Source organism: Epargyreus clarus, unplaced genomic scaffold (genome assembly GCF_041222505.1).
Source record: "Epargyreus clarus isolate Ecla_fem2 unplaced genomic scaffold, WU_Ecla_fem_2.2 ptg000003l, whole genome shotgun sequence".
NCBI lineage: Eukaryota > Metazoa > Arthropoda > Insecta > Lepidoptera > Hesperiidae > Epargyreus > Epargyreus clarus.
The window spans coordinates 14,234,103-14,253,073 of NW_027332211.1; the positions used below are offsets into that span (position 1 = coordinate 14,234,103).

Here is an 18,971-nt window from a genome sequence, read left to right on the forward strand (position 1 = left end):
ATTCTGATGCATTCGGTACGCACGCGACCAAGTGCGATGGAGCACCGAGCGGAACGCAATGCATTTTACACATTCGTCGAGCGCACACCGGTGTGGAGTCTCCGTCGCGTGCTGTATTTGCTCGCTCCTTGCAACATGAAATATGGAAAATACGACCTCCATAAATCTTCCGCGAATCTCAGCATCGGCACTTCTTACTCGTGGTACTATAAAAAAAACGATAATCCAACCACACGGAGGAAGAAACGTTTAACAAGAGCGGCGTCAGACTCCACCCTCTTCAGTGATTATGCAAATCAGATACCTTTATTCGACAAAGATAAGTGTGGTAAAGCTAAAAAGTGTAAGAAATCCGCCAGTGATGTCAGCAAAAATGACCGCATCAAGTGCTATTCACGGAATATTAAGCCCGTACACATGGAGCCGTTCACTGGAAACTTCTATTACGGTAAGCCATTACCGGGTTACGAATATTCACAAAAAACTGAAGAGAAAATCACCTATCTACCGGATTCCGATATAATCACTGTGTCTGAAGATAATACTATTGATACACTAACAACAGGAGCAACAATTGTTGACATCCCTGGCCTGGTGAAGAATCCTATATACGGATGTTTAGATAGATATGTTCAAATTCCTACTCCTGAGTATTTAACTGACTCCATGGGATCAAAGGATTCTCAATTAAAATCTACTAGCTGTACTGAGTTGAGAAATACTATGGACAGTAACAAAGATCCGTCGGAGATGCTATCGATTATTTTGAAGGATTACAAAAGGATAATGAAAGAATGGAATCATACAATAGCAGATCATTATTCTACGATCTCTCATTCCAAAAGAGGTTCTACAATATGTCGCAGGAGTAATACAGATAGTTATGTTCGCAGTTTACATTCAACGTTATCTTGTCGTAAGACAAACAAATGCCTTAAGAAAGATAACAGGCAGCATTACAAATATCCGTACGCGTCTCAAAATTGTAAAAGATCTCAAACAAATTATAGCACACGACGGAAATCGCAAAGCTTGGGCAGGCATCGCACAATGAGCAGATGGACTTCGACACTGCAAAGAATCCAAAAAAAATTTTTGAAAACCAGTAATACGTTAACTTCCTCCGAATGTGAATGTTTGGAAGCGATTTACGAAGATTATGATAGACGCCTGCAACAATGGTGTGATACAGTTAGCCAATGTTCGACATATCTCAGCTCTGTTGTATGTAAAATATTCTCTATCAATTTGTCATATTTTATTTTAACACATGTTTATAGTTTCTTTGTGTTTTCAGGGCTACAAAGAAGAAATAGAAAAACCGGAAAACCAACACGTTTTGCCTTCTGCTTTAGTAGGCCAAGCTGACGTGTTGTTCGGAAACCTTCACGAACTCTTCACATTCCACCAGGACGTATTTCTTAAAGATTTAGAACGGTCAATATCAGCTACCGAGTTAGTTGCATTATGTTTTGTCGAGAAGGTGAGAAAATTACGCAATGTAGATTTTCAGCTTCAATACTTTTGACAGTACATATTTTTATATTTTTCTTTTTTTTAGAGGGAGACATTCTTCCGCCTCTACAGCTACTATTGCCAAAACATCCCTCGGTCGGAAAGGTTACGAGAAACACTAGTAGACACGCATTTATTCCTACAAGCCTGCCAGCAGCGGCTTGGACACAAATTACCACTCGCCGCATATTTGTTAAAGCCTGTACAGAGGATCACAAAGTATCAGCTGTTGCTCAAGGTAATCACTTTTAACAGTTAATAATTTTGTTTGTACCAATTTGGTTTGTAATTAAAACAATTCTTCAAAAATAATCTTACCATGCTCCTTATTTACAGGATTTATTACGATATAGCGAGTGTGGGTCCATGAGTTCAGGGTTGCAGCAGGCGTTAGATTGCATGCTTGTTGTGCTCAAATGCGTCAACGATTCCATGCATCAAATAGCCATAACTGGAGTACCGGTAAGTTCTACTTTTTTCCTCATTTTTGATGTAAGAAAAGAATAAGAAGCAAGAAAAATAATGATGATCATGTCTCATAAACATAATTGTCCATGTTTACTTTTATCAGGTGGATTTAAGTCAGCAAGGGGAGCTACTCCTACAAAGTTCATTCATGGTGGTATCAGAAAACAAACGGGATCTACGGTTACGGATACGGCCGCGACGGCGACACATTTTCCTTTATGAAAAGGCCATGCTTTTCTGCAAGTCCGCCACCAAGAACAGTCATAATAAGGCAACTTATCATTTCAAACATGATCTCCAGGTATGATTTTTGTTTCGTTCCTGAATTAAGAATTATATTTGCAATAAACATAACAAAAGATAATACAAATTTTAAATTACCTCCAGGTAGAGTTATAAATGTTTGAATCCAGGATGGATCCATTTGTTATTCAGAAATTTATGCCAGAAACAACGAATTTTAATCTTAAATCTACTTGCACTTTTGAATCTATAATTATGTGTTATTAATAGCGTCGGCAAAAATCACTCTCTTTAAAACCATAACTTCCTCAAATATACCTTAGTCCAAATGCTTTCATTTACCAATCGCCCGTTGCAGATGTCGCAGATCGGCCTCACGGAGTCTGTGAAGGGCGACCCGCGCAAGTTCGAGGTGTGGCGGCAGGGGCGCGCCGAGGTGCACACGATCACGGCGCCCACGGTGGACGTGAAGCGCGCCTGGGTGGAGCGCATCAAGCGCGTGCTGCTCGACCAGCTCAAGGAGCTCAAGGGCGAGCGCGTGCGGCAGTACGGCGCGCAGCATCACAGGTGCGGTTATGTTTAATACTCGTCACAAGAACTCAGAGTGACAGTCCATTTTGAGACTGTTTAGCGGCGAAGAGCAAGTATCGTATGGATCGTGCATTTCAAAGGTACGTAAAGTTTACCAAATCGCACTTGGCCAGTGCGGTGGACTATGGCCTAATCGTTCTCATTCTGAGAGGAGACCCCATGCCCAGCAGGGACAATAATGGGTTGATGATGATGATGATGATGTCGACATCTCTGTTTGGGAGAGTTATTTCTTTTTTTTCTGAACCAATGGAGCTCTAGAATCAACTTGTGCAGCAGTACATCGCGACAAGTCATAGCATAGTTGTCATTTGCGCTGTTAGAAAAAATCAGATTCGCAGTTTAATTTGAGACAACACATACCGTCGTCCTTCCCGGAGTTGCTTGCTAGACGGTTCGAGCTTCCACTCTTGCCACCTGCAACCCCGGAAGTTCCCTTTTAGTCGCCTCTTTCGACAGGATATCGTACTGACGACGGGATACCGTAGCCCTATTGTAGTCCCGGGACTACAGGGACAAAACGTACCTATTACCTAATATTTAATTTTATTTTCTGGTACATAAATCTTAAATTTGACATTCCGCAGGACACTGATCCAGGCCAGCTCGTGGGAGCTGGGCCCGGCGGAGGCGCGCGCGGGCCCGCCGGCGGCGCGCGCGGCCTCGTGCGACGCGCACGACGAGCCCTGCTGGTCCACCGACCCCTCCGACGACGACGACGACGAGCCCGAGCACGCGCCGGTACGTACCCCCACACGAACCCCCCGTCCTTGTAGAATACGCCTTGGAACCATACATTAGTAAAGATACTTCGCCGCCTTACGTTTGTCCACCGTCACCGTCACCGAGCCGATACCGCTAATTAATGACAGCGCCGAAGTAGAGTACATACTATGAGTATTCATTATGTAAATTAAAGACTTTCAAATTGAATGAAGCCACAAAAGGTTAATTTGTCAGTTATTTTTTGGGAATTCTTGACAAATAAAAAAACATTTTCAAAGAAAATTTACGAATAAATTAGTAAACTAATACTGCGTAATTTACATAATAAATAAATAAGTATTTTAAATATTTTACGGAAATTTTAGACGTCACAAAGACGTGGCAAAACTTTTTTACGCTACTATTTCAATTTTCAAAACTGGTTATATTTTCTTGTTAGGAATGAGTAATCTTTACTAATCTATGTTTGGAACACTGATATTTCCAAATTGTGAAATTGTTTTTGCGCTGCCGGCGTTGGGTGCATCTTTATCTACAGTCTATGGTCTGCTTGTGTGATAATAATCTGTAATTTGTGACTTATGAACAGTGGTTATATTTGTTTCTTGTAATTAAGGTTTTCTCTACATTTCTTATTATAAAAAGATTTATTCAACGCCGAAAGGGTCGATTTGTATAAATAATAACTATTTTTTTGTAGATATTGGAATATTTAAATTTATGCAGCCACCTTTAATATTAGCGTCGGGAATTATGTTTTTCTTTTTGTTTATACTTTTATATGTTCTTGTGGTGGTTTAAAAGTAATTTTTTAGACTAATAAGCTGTATTAAATGTGATCCACGACGTCTACTAACAATAGGTTCAATTTAGCGCTTCCTAAGGGGATAGCTTAACTAAATACAGGTCTCTGAAATTAATTGCAACTAATTTTGGGTTTGCAGTGTTGAGTGACGTGATAGCCACTCTATATGTAAGTGTAAAGTGTATTTATTATAGGAATGCGGGTTAAATAGTCACCGGGTAGCGCATGTTCAGAGCTGGCAACCCGAACGCACATAACGCTTCTAAAGAATAACATGCCAAAATTTAAAGTAACAAGGATGTTTATTAAATGCCCAATTGGTAATAAAAATTAAACCTTACCAATGAGCAAAGAATTCGTAGTACAATTCAAAATTAGCTCTAGATTATAGCGTTACGATACTACGACTTCTATTGTTATGTTTCTGTCAAAATTTAATATCTTCCACGACGTCCTACCCCAGTCCGATAGATATCACGCCGTCACTGCATATTTGATTTAGCCGACCACCCATCATCGCTTATAGTTCCTCTTGGATTATAAAAATAATACTGCAAATTGGCACAAATTACGACGTTTGCACTTTCACGTTCTAATTCAATTCAATAGAAGTATTTTAAAAATTAAGGATTTGTAAATTGTAAAATATTAGGTTAGTTGAATTAAGATGGCTGCCTGTCTGCCTCCATCTTGACAAGCTCGCGTTGTCAAAATGGCCGCTATGCTGTATGTTGTATTGTTCAACAGGTGACGGAGGCCGTCGGTCTCAACGGTACCATACACAGAATGGTACAGTTCTTTTCAGTATCGGGCTCCACACAAGCCACCTCCACGTTTTACGTGTCACAGTACTGATAGAACACCTTTACCGTCTAAATATGTGAAGGCTTTGTACATACTATGAAAAGAGACTGATTATAATATCCAAAGTTTAACGTAACCAAAGACATCGACGTAACGTGGATATGTCAGTTGTATTCGCTGAACATTAACTATCGTGTAAGTCATGTTTTGTTTGTTATGTCACTCATTGTCCGTGTGCTTTCCGATTATGTTACTTATGCGCTTCGCTTCGATTAAATGTTATATGTACGTATTGTCTATGGATACCTACAACATTTTGTTTCATCTATAGAATATTAGTTTTGGTGTTGTCTATCTCATTCTTCATTAAGCTCAATACGAAAACCTACCTACGTATATAGAATGTATTTCTTTACTATCTATATGGACAGTGGACACGAAACAAATATCAATATTATCCTACGATACTCCACATGGAAGATGAAGATTTTTATCTGTCCCAGCACAGCTCGGCACAGCATCTCCGCTTGCATCTTACACGTTACACGGCTTTGGACGTAATCTTATACAGCTTCGGACGATTATATTGAATTCTTGACACTTATGAAATGATTCTATGAGACTGTCTACCGACCTTTAAAATGATTATTCAACTCTATATGAATAATTCGTTCCATAACTTTTTCTTTTACGTCACATTGAAACATAATTATAAATGCCTTTTTACAAATTTATTCAAACTCACCTTATTATACATTGTTATTTCACACTCGAACTGGATATTTTACGGCCACATGACCAAGTAATACTTAAATTACTTGTGTTTTTTAAGCTATTATCCATTACTGAGTGTATCATAACTGCCTTACTCTCTCCATAAATACTTACTCATAAATATTCATACTAGCATAATCAGTACGTTGGCTAGTTAAAACTGGCTACGATATAGTGTAACGACCTTATTTAGTATCTCCATATATTGTTCTACTAAAGATTATCAGTGTACAAAAGCTATATGTAGGTATATTTATTATTAACTGACCATCCTGTTATGTATATATGGCTAAATATGTATTTAACTTTATCTTTTATACAAGGGTCTACATATTACTTTATTTTACACACAACACCATGCTAACGTGCATGGCTTGGCTACTAACAGAATGATGCGATCGGAACTAAAAGCTCCACATGGTGGATATCGGTAAAATATATATTAAATTCGCATTGTGTTGTGACTTATGGCATTAATGAATCGTTGTAGTTTTTTATTATGTGTTCAAGTGCGTTCTTACATTGATGTTATTAAATTAGCAAACGATGATGCAGCCTATCTAAACCTTGAACATCTGTTCCTAATGTACCTGATATCAATAGCAGATGTGTTGTTACACCTGAAGACTAAGATGGCCAGCTTCGAATGAGTAAATCTAAGTTACTGCATGATTAAATGCAGAAAACAATAGTACTGGCTTATTACCTATCAATCTGATCTTGCAAATAACATTTTTACTGATTTTACTTGTTCATAGTTAAATACTTTCAGAACAATTGATTTCTCAAAGAGCCGGCATTCATTAAGTTTATTAAACTTTATCACATGTGTTTTAAGACTTTATTGATTTATGTGTTAATTTTCTAACACAGTTGTCATGCCTACATATTATCTATTTTTTATATTCCACGCTAATTTCAATGCCTTATTACAAGACAATGCGAATATAGGTACAATAAATACAGAGTCCATTTGAAATGCCAAAGACGAACATATTACCTACTTATAATTAAATGTGCATCTATCCATATGATCTTACTATGAAACTGCATGCGTACGGGACGTCTAACGATATTATAATTTGAAAATATGTAGTTATCGTTTTCGTGCCCAATATTCGTGGTACGATTGTATTGAAACTTCCTCAGCTGTTTAACTGTATAGGGGTGTTGCATGCTCATCGGTGTGAGTTGAATGAATGCGTTTTATATAAATGTGTTAACTGAATTCTATTTATAATACTTACCAAAAACTTTGCTCGGGTCGTGGTTTACTGACTAAATGCATAAGCACATAAGTATATTTAAATGTAAACAAAATTTAGCGCGAACCTACTGCACTTGACATAATTATTATTAAATGATAACTAACCGTTGTTTTCCACGATCTGTGCTATACTATATGCATATTATGTTACATGATAAATATTAAATTTTACTGATGAATTACACAATTTGATACATAGATCTTTGATATAAAATAAGTTATGGTACATGGAGCGACACTAACATTTCCATTTGGTTTATCCTAAGTAACTGAAAAGATCATTCAGGTTTTTTTTTTATTTCCTCCCATTTTGAATAATACACTACCGAAAAAACATTCTAACTAACTATTACACGGAAGGTAACAAACATATACTTTGTCTCCATTACCGCCTAGTTTCGATCTGCTCACTAATAAAATTTTAAAATGTTTCGAGAATGATTCAGAGTTTCTTGTAAATGATGATGATCCTGAATGATGTATAGTAAATATAACACATGGTACTCTGACTACTGTGTTCCCAATTCTTTTTTTAGAACTTGGCTGACACGCTATCGCGTGTCTACAAGCCTGGATTTATAATACTTTATGCATAGAGTAGCACGGTTAATAACTTTAGTGGTGGCATTTTATTGGAGCACTGAAACAATGGCTCATTCTCTCGTTATGCATACGTGCAATAACTTAGTGAGACTGAACACGAGCGGATCGAAACTATACCCTTAGTACGAGTTTTTACGTTTGCTCGAAATCGTTCATCGTTTACGAATTCACGCATACAGCGCCCGCGTGGACCGTATCGGAACTAAAATTCCGCAGCATGAGTTTCAAAAACGGAACTTCAACGCTATGAAAATTAAATAAAAAATTTAAAAATAAATGCATTCTATTTATAATTGTAAAATTAAGTGTCGTTACAATTGACTTTTCAGTTTATTAACACTCAAAATGCGAAATTTTAGTTCCGATAAGGTTCACGGCGGCGCTGTATAAGCGAATTCGGAAACGTTGAACGTTTTGGAACAAACGTAAAAACTCGTACTAGGGGTACTGGTACGAGTGGTACCGGAGCGTAGACGAGTGTAGTGGTGTGGCGCAGGCGGTGGGGTGCGCGCTGGTGGCGCTGTCGGAGTACACGGCGGTGGGCGGCAGCGAGGTGTCGCTGCGCGAGGGCCAGCACGCCGAGCTGCTCAAGGTGGGCTGCGCGGGCTGGTGGTACGTGCGCCTCGCGGGTACGTCGCACACACATATCACACCGCTCAACTTACATTACACTCACACTACTCTCACTTTCTAGAGAAACAATGACAGCCTAGCCATTTCGAATATAATCTCTCGCGCTATTTCAGGTTTCAAATCCTTACTAAAATTATTTCGCAGCTATGTGTGTATTGGGAATTGATTATGTTTTGATATAATAAATGGATCTAAGAGCAAAAATCATAATATCTAGATCTAATTTCATACGTCCATCTGAATGGGAAAGTCAGTATCTACATGCAAATTGCATTTAAGCATAGATATACTTAATATTGTATTGCCAGTCAATAATTGCGCTATAATTTAATTGACTTGGTAAAATTATTTAAAACGTCTAATGTCATCGTCACTTATCCTGTTTTTGTCTTTTTATAATAGCAAATTGCTACATTGCAGGTGGTATCGGCGAGGGCTGGGCGCCCGCGGCCTACCTGGACCAGCGCAAGACGTCGCGCTCGTCCAGCCGCTCGCACGACCGCCTGCACGACCACTGACCGCCGCCCGCTCCGCTCCGCACCGCCCCGCACCGCGCTACACGAACCATCTACATCTACACTAAGTTAAGCTAAGATGTCATACGGCTCATACCCACCGGTCTCTCGTATGCCGCGAGGGTGGGTAGGAATTATTCGGGTCTCGTATCCTCTTTGCCCGAACAAATTCTCAAGGAGGTGAATAGGAATACCCCCCGGACTTTTAATATCTTTTATGATAGTATAATATTATAAATAATATTACAATATAATGAGACAACGTTAAAATTATGCCAACCCCGCTATTCAGCGGGGGGTAACAACTACACGTACCACACACAAACAAGTTTCTTGACAGTTAATATGAACATTCAACGTAGCCCTTTTTTTATAATCAATTCAAATGATCTACAAAATAGAATCCAACATGAAAAAAAGTATGATTGTACGAATAGAACTTACAAGAGTTGATTGATGTGAAACAATAAATTTACGTTATGGTGTGAATCTTAGATATCCTGTGCACTGCGACCACAACCACGATTTATTGTAAAACAAATCGACAAACCGGCTTATTGTTGAGTATAGTGCAAAAAATTAAAACGTAACGTATTGATTGTGGTCACGGTTGCAGTCCAGGGGGCCTACCACCATCTTTTAAAAACCATCCAAGTTCAGGAAAGTTTTAAATTCAATATTGCATCAACATTATTTTTTTTTGTATCACGACCTCCTTAAAACAATTTCGTTTTATTCCTACCGAATCATGTAAGACAATGAGTAATTGACTATTCCTTATCCTAGAGGAAACGAGACATCGAAACTAGTGTCATCTCTTTCGTACCACGGTCTTGATTATGCTCCGTCATACGCATTTGAACAAATTTAGACCCTTTTCATGTTTCGCTTAACCATTGTATAAAACTTGCTAAACTTTGCTTAAAAAGTTAAATTTCCTGTAAAAACAATTAAATGAATAATTTCGACCGACATAATACAAAACTGCTTAATTATAAAAACAATCTTACTTTAACGAGGTCGTGGTACGAAATATCAATGTATGATTAAAATAATAATGTTATAAGAAATGGTAGTAACCCCCCAGAGTTGACATTGTCTGGATTGACATATCGGATCCGACATCCCTTGGAAAATTCACACGATTAAATTCTTTTCTCTACCTTCATTTTGTACCTATGTAAATAAAAGTAATAATTCGAAATGTTAGTGCAACACATTAGTATTAATACCCATTCGCACTATTATTAAGTAAAAGAACAATAATTATGGTGTCTAGATTTTCATGGATGTTAACATACTTACATAAATACTTCACTCTTTTAAGCGGGACTCAAACTTGTATTGTTTTGGTGAATATTAACATTATAAGCCCCGAATTATTATTTATTGAAAAGTTAGACAGTGCATTTGAAATGCCTTTAAAACGGATTAAATTTTCAAATATTTTTATCTGCTTGTGAAAAATTTACTTCCGGGAATTTATATTACACCAGAATTATAATTACATTAAGTAGATGGTTGCATGACCAAGTCTGGTATTAGGTATAGTAGTCCTAGTACGATATTTGCACACCGTGTGATGAGACCTTGATTGTACAACCATGTTTACACCTTAGCTACGAATGAACATAATTATTAAATAACCGTTAAAACTTGTCCTCCGTGGGACAATCAAGTAAAGTTTCCATAATTTCTATAAATAAAATCGATGTGTAAATTTAAATTGTATTTGTGTGTTATTAAAATGTCAACGTTATTAGAAAGTATTTAAGTCACCTGTCCAGAATGTTCACCGCCTTTATTGAATATGGCCCGTTATATGTAGGTATGACGTCAAGTCCTTTGCTAGTTATTGCATTATATTAAAAAAATGTTATTTTGTTGTTGTTTTTTCTAAATTTTCCACCATTATAGTAGCGGTTGACAAATTTCGTTTGAAATTATGTTCAAGTTTCGTCAATGTTTCGAAAATGTAAATAATATGATTGATTGTGAAGTAGGTACCGAGTAGCACCGTGTCGCCCCTCGTTATTGTTATCAAACAATAATATTGTTAATGTATGTAAATGTTGTTCTAAAAGCTTTATTGTAAATTAGTCTTAGATATAGTTCGTTATCGTTACGATAATCCAAAGCTATGTATAGCATAGGTCGTTGTTGAACAGCCGTGACTGGACCATGTTTTCTGTAAATATCATCATTATTATTTAGTTTTAGTTATTTATTTGGACGCTAGCGAAGATATTATATAAATTTTGATGAACTGCCTGGCTCGGGAACAATCTTTAAAAATACCCTATTCCTTTTTCGTTTTTACAGCTCTCCGTTGCGCCATCTGACACTTACCTCTCCAAGCGTAGGTACAGCAAACAATGACGCACACATGAATTTAATATAATTTTATATCTCGTTTGTTCTGCGATGCGGTATCTGCTATATAATATCTCCGCTGTAATATATTTGGACGCTAGATGGCTTTCGATGGTTTTGATCCGTTACGTCTCAATGTTCCATGACATGTATGTTAATAGTATTTCTCGTAGTGTCCTGTGTTTAACATATTCTCTGTGGCAAGCCACGTGTAGCTAGCTTAATAATTTGTGTGCATTCATATCGTATCGCCTCTTATTTATTATCATATCTGTAATTATCGAGCTTTATCTTTGCGTACAGAAAAGATATAATAAAAAGTTAAAATTATGAAAATAAAATATATAGTTACTTATGAAACATCACTACGTTATGTGTGAACAATATAGTGTTATAAATTATAATACGTTATAAAACTGGTTAAATAAAATTAATACCTGATAGCAATAAAATTACCTATATTTCCAACTATAAATAGTACCTATAAAGTTTTCAGTGATAACTAAAATTATTATTTACTTCTTACAAAATGTAAAGATAAATGATGAATAAAACTTCACATTCATAGGGAACTTCCCAGTTTTATATCGGTACATTTACATCGGCGTAGTGTTGTTTGTTTTAAGCGATTAGAATTAAAATGTAATTTTACAATAAAATACAGGCCTGAGTTTGCTTATTGCATATTCTAGGTATTACGTACATACTAGTCGGTGTGATCAGTTTACACACCCAAATTGAAATCAATCTTATGATCATTTTATAAATTTGTAATGTAATAATCATATCATCAACATCCTATCACTATCATTTCATACTTTTATATAATAAAATAAATGAACGTTTGCATGTCATTGTACCTGTTTATAGCCTTTCATTAAAAAAGAAGTGTATTATTTTCTTACATTAAAATGCCTTATGTACCTTCCTGCAGAGGTCATCATCAAGCTGGCCACAATTACAGATTTTGTCCATATATTTGTGTTTTATTATTTTCCTGCTTTTTTCTTGTTAAGTGAGTATAAACGTTAGATTTAATTTGCTTCCAAAATCGAACTTTCATTTCATAAGTTTTATAAATATTGAACCCTTGAATTTTAAAATCATGTTTAGCATTTATTGCTATTTTTATAACACATTCATTTCGCCTTAAAAAAAAGTACAGCAAAATATTTCATATTTTTAACCTTTGCTAGGATTTTGGAAAGGAAACATTGATTCAAAAAATAAATAATTTTATTCTTTAGTGTCACAGTAGTAGCAGATTAGTACTTGAGAATTATAAGTATTGCATTTTGTGTACCTATGTTCAAATATTTGTTGTTTCTACACTAATCATTATATTTTGGCCTCCCGCTGGTTTACTGGAGATAACATGGTATTGATTATATTATATATATTGATTATACTAAACTACTACGAGAAAGTGAGAAGGAAATATGTATATATTATATTTGCATTTTTATATTTGCGTTTTACAAATACGCAAATCTCCGACAGGGTGGTTTCCCTAACCTCATAACCTTTTTAATTTTATGGGTTTGCAATATTAGCTTATCTACATAATATTTATATAATTACTTCATACGGGTGGTTTATAGTTTTTAATACCATATGACCTATGTACCTATTAACATTGTTTTATTTTATAAGTATTGAAAAATCTTTGAAGTTAATAAGTAAACCTGTAGTTAAAGGTATATGTAATATGGACCTTGTTGTCTGAAATAAATGAATAAATAAATAAAAAGTGCAAATATTATAACGGCTGTGAATTCTGTAGTGATGACTTTTATAAAAACAAATTTTAATCAATACTATGTAGTAACCGTGTATGTTACTTATTCTACTACCTATACTTACTCTTTAGACTCTATTATATCTAAACTAGTAGGAAGTTTGTAAACCTTTCCAGTTTTGATGTATCTATGTATCTTACCAATAATATAATAAAATCTCAATTACATAGACTAACTTAGATGTACCCATCTTGTAGGTATAAGTATTTAATGTTTGTTACTGGTCATTTTATTTACATATGATTTATAGGTTATATAATAGTCATCTACTATAACAGACCAAATTACCCGAAGATAATTTTTATACCTAAATACTAAAATTTATAGTTAGGTATTCTACCTATGCCTATGGTTATAAATATAATTAGATACTTTAATCAACACGCTTCGGTCAACCTACCTTGAAACCGTATACAGTATAATCCATTGTTAGATTTATAAACAACTACGTAGTTACTTTGGTAAGCTGGTAGGTATATTAATAGCACAAAGGGTAATTTTAGCGTCTACATTCTCTAATTGCAACATACCTAAAGGTTGACTAATGAATAATAATATTATATTCCGTTAGGTTTAATGTACTAGTTTCATTGAAATGGTACGGTTATAAACTTTGAAGCAACAGTAACTATTCGGTTTAATGACAAATGTATGCCTCACCTTACATGAGCTTAGGTACTTCCTGGTGTGCATCCCACGGCAATAATTGGCGTTTGAAAATAAAGATGAAGGAAAACTTGGTTTGTTTTCATTATAGCTTAAATCAATTTATAATGTACTTAAGTACATAACGTATTTAGACCCTTTATATTTAAACGACTTATTGAATTTATTTTAAGTTAAATATGTTTTAAAATCTATGTTAACCTTTATTCTTATAATATAGAAGTTACAAACGATCCTTTAGTCCATCTGAAGTGGCCACTACCGTCCATAATCATGTGTAATCAAACCCAGATAAGATTAAAGGCTTACCCGAATTTGGCCAAAGATGTTTTGCTACCCCTGTGGATTAAGTTCGTAGTTATGACACTGATAAGATACTTAGTAGGTATGTCTACCTTATTCACCAGACGCCCTTCAAAACAGGACAGCAGCGCTTAATGCTGTTATTATATATAAGGGGAAATAAAATAAAAATAGGGACTGATGGCTCAGAAAATCAAACCACAAAAATGTAGCACCTTAAATTTCCAACCTAATTAATTATTACAATTTTACAAATCATATAAGAAATATAAATATTATACCTATACTCGCTGACCCTGCAAACGATGTGTTGTCATATAAATGAAAACCCTTATCACTTAGGGGTATGAAAAATATATAGTAGCCGATTCTCAGACCTACTGAATATGCATATAAAATTCGGTGAAAATTGGTAGAGCCGTTTCGGAGGAGTACAGTAACTAACATTGTGACACGAGAATAGGGAATATGCACATTTTTATTTTATTATTTTAAACCACTTATCACATCGTTTTAACATAGTAAAAAATATAAACAATTTTATTAGTGTTTCAAATATTTTTTTAAAAATTATTTAAAGTATCAATAAAATTTGACACATTTGAACGCCGCCATTTTACGCGCTCTTTGAATGACGTCACGTAGCGTGATTTGTATCGATATTGATAATAACTGTATGCACATAAGGGTATTATTAAACTTTTTCAGGTTTCATCGCTATTTACATCATGGGAAAGGCTAAATAACCACTTTATAAATATTTCCTAGAGTTATTGTGCAAAACCACTACTATAAATACATTATATAGTGTTTTTTCTTTTGCAAAAGATGCGAAAATACGAAAAATGTGGTGCAAGATTACGGGAAACAGATAAAGTATCTCCAAAATCGCATTAACATTTGCATTTACTGTAACAAACAATAATTTTAGGTAAATAATTTTAAAATATTGCATTGATCATCTACTTCGTTAGGTACTTATCGACTTCTACATCAAACACTATCATTTGAAACACACAAAATGCATTATAATCTATTATAATATTATAAAGATGAACATAGGTGATAGGTTGAAGGTGGTAGAACCCTTTGTGGTTCGACTCCGGCGGCACCACCGCCACACCTATTTATACCTAATAACAGAAGTGTGAAGCGCTGCTGTGTTCCGGTTTGAAGGGTGTGGTAAGGGAGACAGACTTTTCCGAGGCGTTCCAGCTTAGTCCTCAGGGGTAGCGGCGAATCTGGGGCCTACCTTATGTGGGAATATCTAATCCTATCTGGGGTTGATTACAGATGTCCATGGGCGGCAGTAGCCACTTACCATCAGGTGGACTGTATGCTCGTCTGCTACTCCTATATTATAAAAAAACAGAAAAAAAATAATATTAACAAAATAAGTTATGATCAATTAAATATTTCTGAATTGACCTATGCATAAAAACAAGTTTATTCATTTTGCATATTTTAGGTAAATAGTCCGATTGTGCTTTGACAAAACTACTTTCAATCATTGTTCTTGATTATTCCTAATAATACTATGTAGAAAAATCGCACTAGGCAATAAATAACACTGTAGGAATATAGACAAAAACAATTTTTCTCTGAAACAGTTTGACTATCGTTTGAATATCGACGCCGATAAACATCGTAACACGCTATGTGACGTCATATTTCGATTCGACCAATGGGAATGCGTTTTGCAAATTTGAATTTCGCTCGCATAATTTACGATTTTTGATCAAAGTATGAAGCAATCTAATACGAAATAAAGAAAAAATAATGGTTTAGATGTAATTTCAGGACCGTAATGAACCGAGGAAAAAAATAACAAGCAAATCTAAATCACATGCATATTCCCTATTTTATATGTAAGATATATACTTATGCATGACTCACTTATATGGTTCGTAGATTAAAATGAAACCGAGTATTATATATAGATGAGTCGAGAATTCCCCGACAAATACATTATTTTTCAAAAAAGAATTTAGTTCGAGTTCATAAGTCAAGTCTTTACAATCGATGGGATAATGTGCCACTGAATATCGTGATTTACTCGTATTTATATATAATTCAGAAATAATACTGCAACAATCAACAGGCACTTTAACAATAATGATTAATAAACATTAGCAGGATAATTCGGGGTAATCACCTAAAACTGTGGGCCGGGGTTACCCGACTTCGTCAAATAATTCATTTAGTTTCAAAAGCTGTTCATTACATAATCTAATTAAATAAACAAATTGGGGGATTCCCTCATATCCTTTTAGAACCCTTCACGCTTTTAGAACTGTATTCACAGCAATTCTCGTCGATCGAGTTTTATCTATTAAGAATTATTTTTAACTTATTATTTTGATTAACTAAAAGCCGTGATTTTTTGTTTTTTGAACATTTTTTTTTTGTATTTACTAACGTTTAAAAATCGTGTATTTTTGTCGGTTCTTAATTGCTTAATATTTTGAAATGAAATATATTTATTTTTTGTATAGGCCAACGGCGGCACTTAGAAATTTCAATTACAATATTTTTTCTTAAACAACTACCGGATCTTGATTTATTTTGACCGTTAAAAATGGGTAAAAATCCAGTTAAAAGATTCCGTTACATAGCCAGATCAAATACATACCTACATGCATACGTACGTAGATACATATAGCTGAAGTTAATATAAGCGTGGATATAAATGCGTAAGATAAATACTTAAATAAATAATGATTTACATTATTACCCGAGAATCGTCATAATAATTTATGATAAATATAGGTTGATTTATTGATAATAGTTACAATTTTGGACTTCTTAAAATTTAGCAACCTTACTAATAAATATGGAGATATTTAAATTGTTTACGACATGAGCTTTAAGAAATAAACATTAATATAGTATTATTTTAATATGAGCCTGGTAATCCTGATGCAGTGTTGCCAGATGCACTGTAATTCCAGTAGATTTGCTGTAATTTTACTGCATTTACCGTATAATGTACATAGATTAGAAAATATACTTCGCCGCCTTGGAATTGATGAAGCCACAAAAGGCTGATTTGTCAGTTATTTTTTTTAATTCTTGACAAATAAAAACATTTTTAGAAAAAAATACGAATAAATAATTAATATTGCGAAATTTACATAATAAATAAATAAGCATTTTAAAATATTTAAAGGAAATTTTAGGACGGAGACGTAGCAAAACTTTTTTACGCAACTATTTCAATTCTCAAAACTAGTTACATTTCTTGTTAGGAGTGAGTAATATTTACTAATCTATGATAGTGTATTACAATTTTACAGTGTATTTTGTCTGTATTTGACTAAAAACACTGTATTTGACTTTATGGTTCACTGTATTTTCTTACTGATCTACTGTAATTTTTTCATAAATGCACTGTAATATTGCAAATTGCAATTGTTTAGAGGTGCGCAAAATATATCACTAAAGTGAAAAGAGAGAGATATAGTATTTTAGCTCAGTAACTTACTTTAGCTCAGTAGCTCTGTAAAGATATAAGCGACATTTTATATCAGTATATCAGAGAATCAGATCAAAATGTTTTGACAACATTTTTATTCCTATAATTAATACAAAACTGGCAAGAAATTATATATGAATTTCACAGCCAACACTATTTGTATATCCCTGTCATATTCTTAGCAAAGAAAAAAGATTTTAATTTAGTGTTTAATACGTAATGCATTTGACTCAAATCAGGCTCTCTCAGTCAGTCGCTCATTTGACTCATAACTCACTCGCGAGCGAGTATAAAACTGTTGAGTTGAAGAAGATCTTATATCCGGAATCGTATGGACCTATGAACTCAACCATGTGACGCGGATATAAAGATATAATTCAAAATCATCGGAGTTGATGAGTGATTAGCTCTTTGGTGAAGATATATATATTTTATATCACTCACTCGCGAGCTACTCAATTCTACAATTGTTTATGGTAGGGAAATTTTTGAACAGCCTGAATCGACATCAGCCATACCAGCTCTTCCTATATAAGGACCGCCCGCGTTTGACGCCCCACACTTCCCAGTTTTTATTCGGCGTCAACAAGAGAATTTGTTCCTCAAGTAACAGCCGATAATTATTTTAGACACGAACAATGGCAACTTGTGTAGCAATGGACTGTGAGATGGTTGGCGGCCCAAATAATGAAGCCTTGGCAGCGCGTGTGTCCATCGTACATGAAAATGGAAGAGACGTTCTCCTCGACAAATACATCAAACCTTCGAAGCCAGTAAGTGATTATCGTAGTGCTATAAGTGGCATCACACCAAATCTTCTCTACACTGCGGATAGCCTGCAAGAAGTGAGTTCGCAAGTGGCAAGAATAATCAATGGTCGGATTCTAGTCGGCCATTCCTTGGATGTTGACTTAAAAGCTTTGAATCTGAATCACCCCGAGCATATGAGGCGCGATTTGGCTTTATATGTTCCGTTCAGGAAGATGAATGGAGGACACCCTGCATCGCTAAAATTCTTAGCCAGAAACCTACTCGGAAGGACTATTCAAGATGGACAACATTCTTCAGTGGAGGATGCAAAGGCATCTATGGACATTTACCGAAAAGTGGCCCACGAATGGCAGTAATTATGCAATGGTGAATGAATAAATTGAAATAATAAATATAAATGTTTCTTCAGTGGTTTCATTAAAGGTATTTCCTAAAAGCATTAAGCAGTATATTCTTATCTAAATAAAGTGTGTAAATAATATTTTATACATTGTAAATAATTGTGTAAAAACTCTTTCATTGAAACTATACCAATAATGCACTATGTAGTTAAATTGTTGAACTTTGGTCTTAAGTAAGTACACATACTGCAATATTTATATATACATATATAATTTATGGAGTTTGAAATTACTTACAT

At 34.9% G+C, this 18,971-nt stretch overlaps 2 protein-coding genes across 11 annotated transcripts in view; both read left to right on the top strand.

Annotated features, from left to right (window-relative positions):
• Positions 1 to 12,293, top strand: part of LOC140754916 (guanine nucleotide exchange factor DBS) — a 115,168-nt gene extending 102,875 nt beyond the window's left edge. For 7 of the 10 annotated variants that reach the window (XM_073090075.1, XM_073090110.1, XM_073090103.1 and 4 more), the window contains exons 13-20: positions 1,298 to 1,483; positions 1,562 to 1,753; positions 1,852 to 1,977; positions 2,087 to 2,284; positions 2,585 to 2,793; positions 3,405 to 3,558; positions 8,293 to 8,425; positions 8,850 to 12,293. In XM_073090075.1, coding sequence (XP_072946176.1) covers positions 1,298 to 1,483; positions 1,562 to 1,753; positions 1,852 to 1,977; positions 2,087 to 2,284; positions 2,585 to 2,793; positions 3,405 to 3,558; positions 8,293 to 8,425; positions 8,850 to 8,947 — 1,296 coding nt within the window. In that variant the 3' untranslated portion in view covers positions 8,948 to 12,293. The other 3 variants (XR_012103723.1, XM_073090119.1, XM_073090131.1) reach the window with 3 other exon arrangements.
• A 5,905-nt stretch (positions 12,294 to 18,198) lies between these two features.
• LOC140748357 (uncharacterized) lies at positions 18,199 to 18,687 on the top strand. The gene has a single exon (XM_073081205.1). It carries the CDS (start codon positions 18,199 to 18,201, stop codon positions 18,685 to 18,687), a length of 489 nt encoding a protein of 162 aa, XP_072937306.1.
• Positions 18,688 to 18,971: the final 284 nt, after the last annotated feature.

What these genes read in the sequence shown, in the direction of transcription:
- LOC140748357 (XM_073081205.1), top strand. Translation starts at nt 18,199, where the DNA reads ATGGCAACTTGTGTAGCAATGGACTGTGAGATGGTTGGCGGCCCAAAT.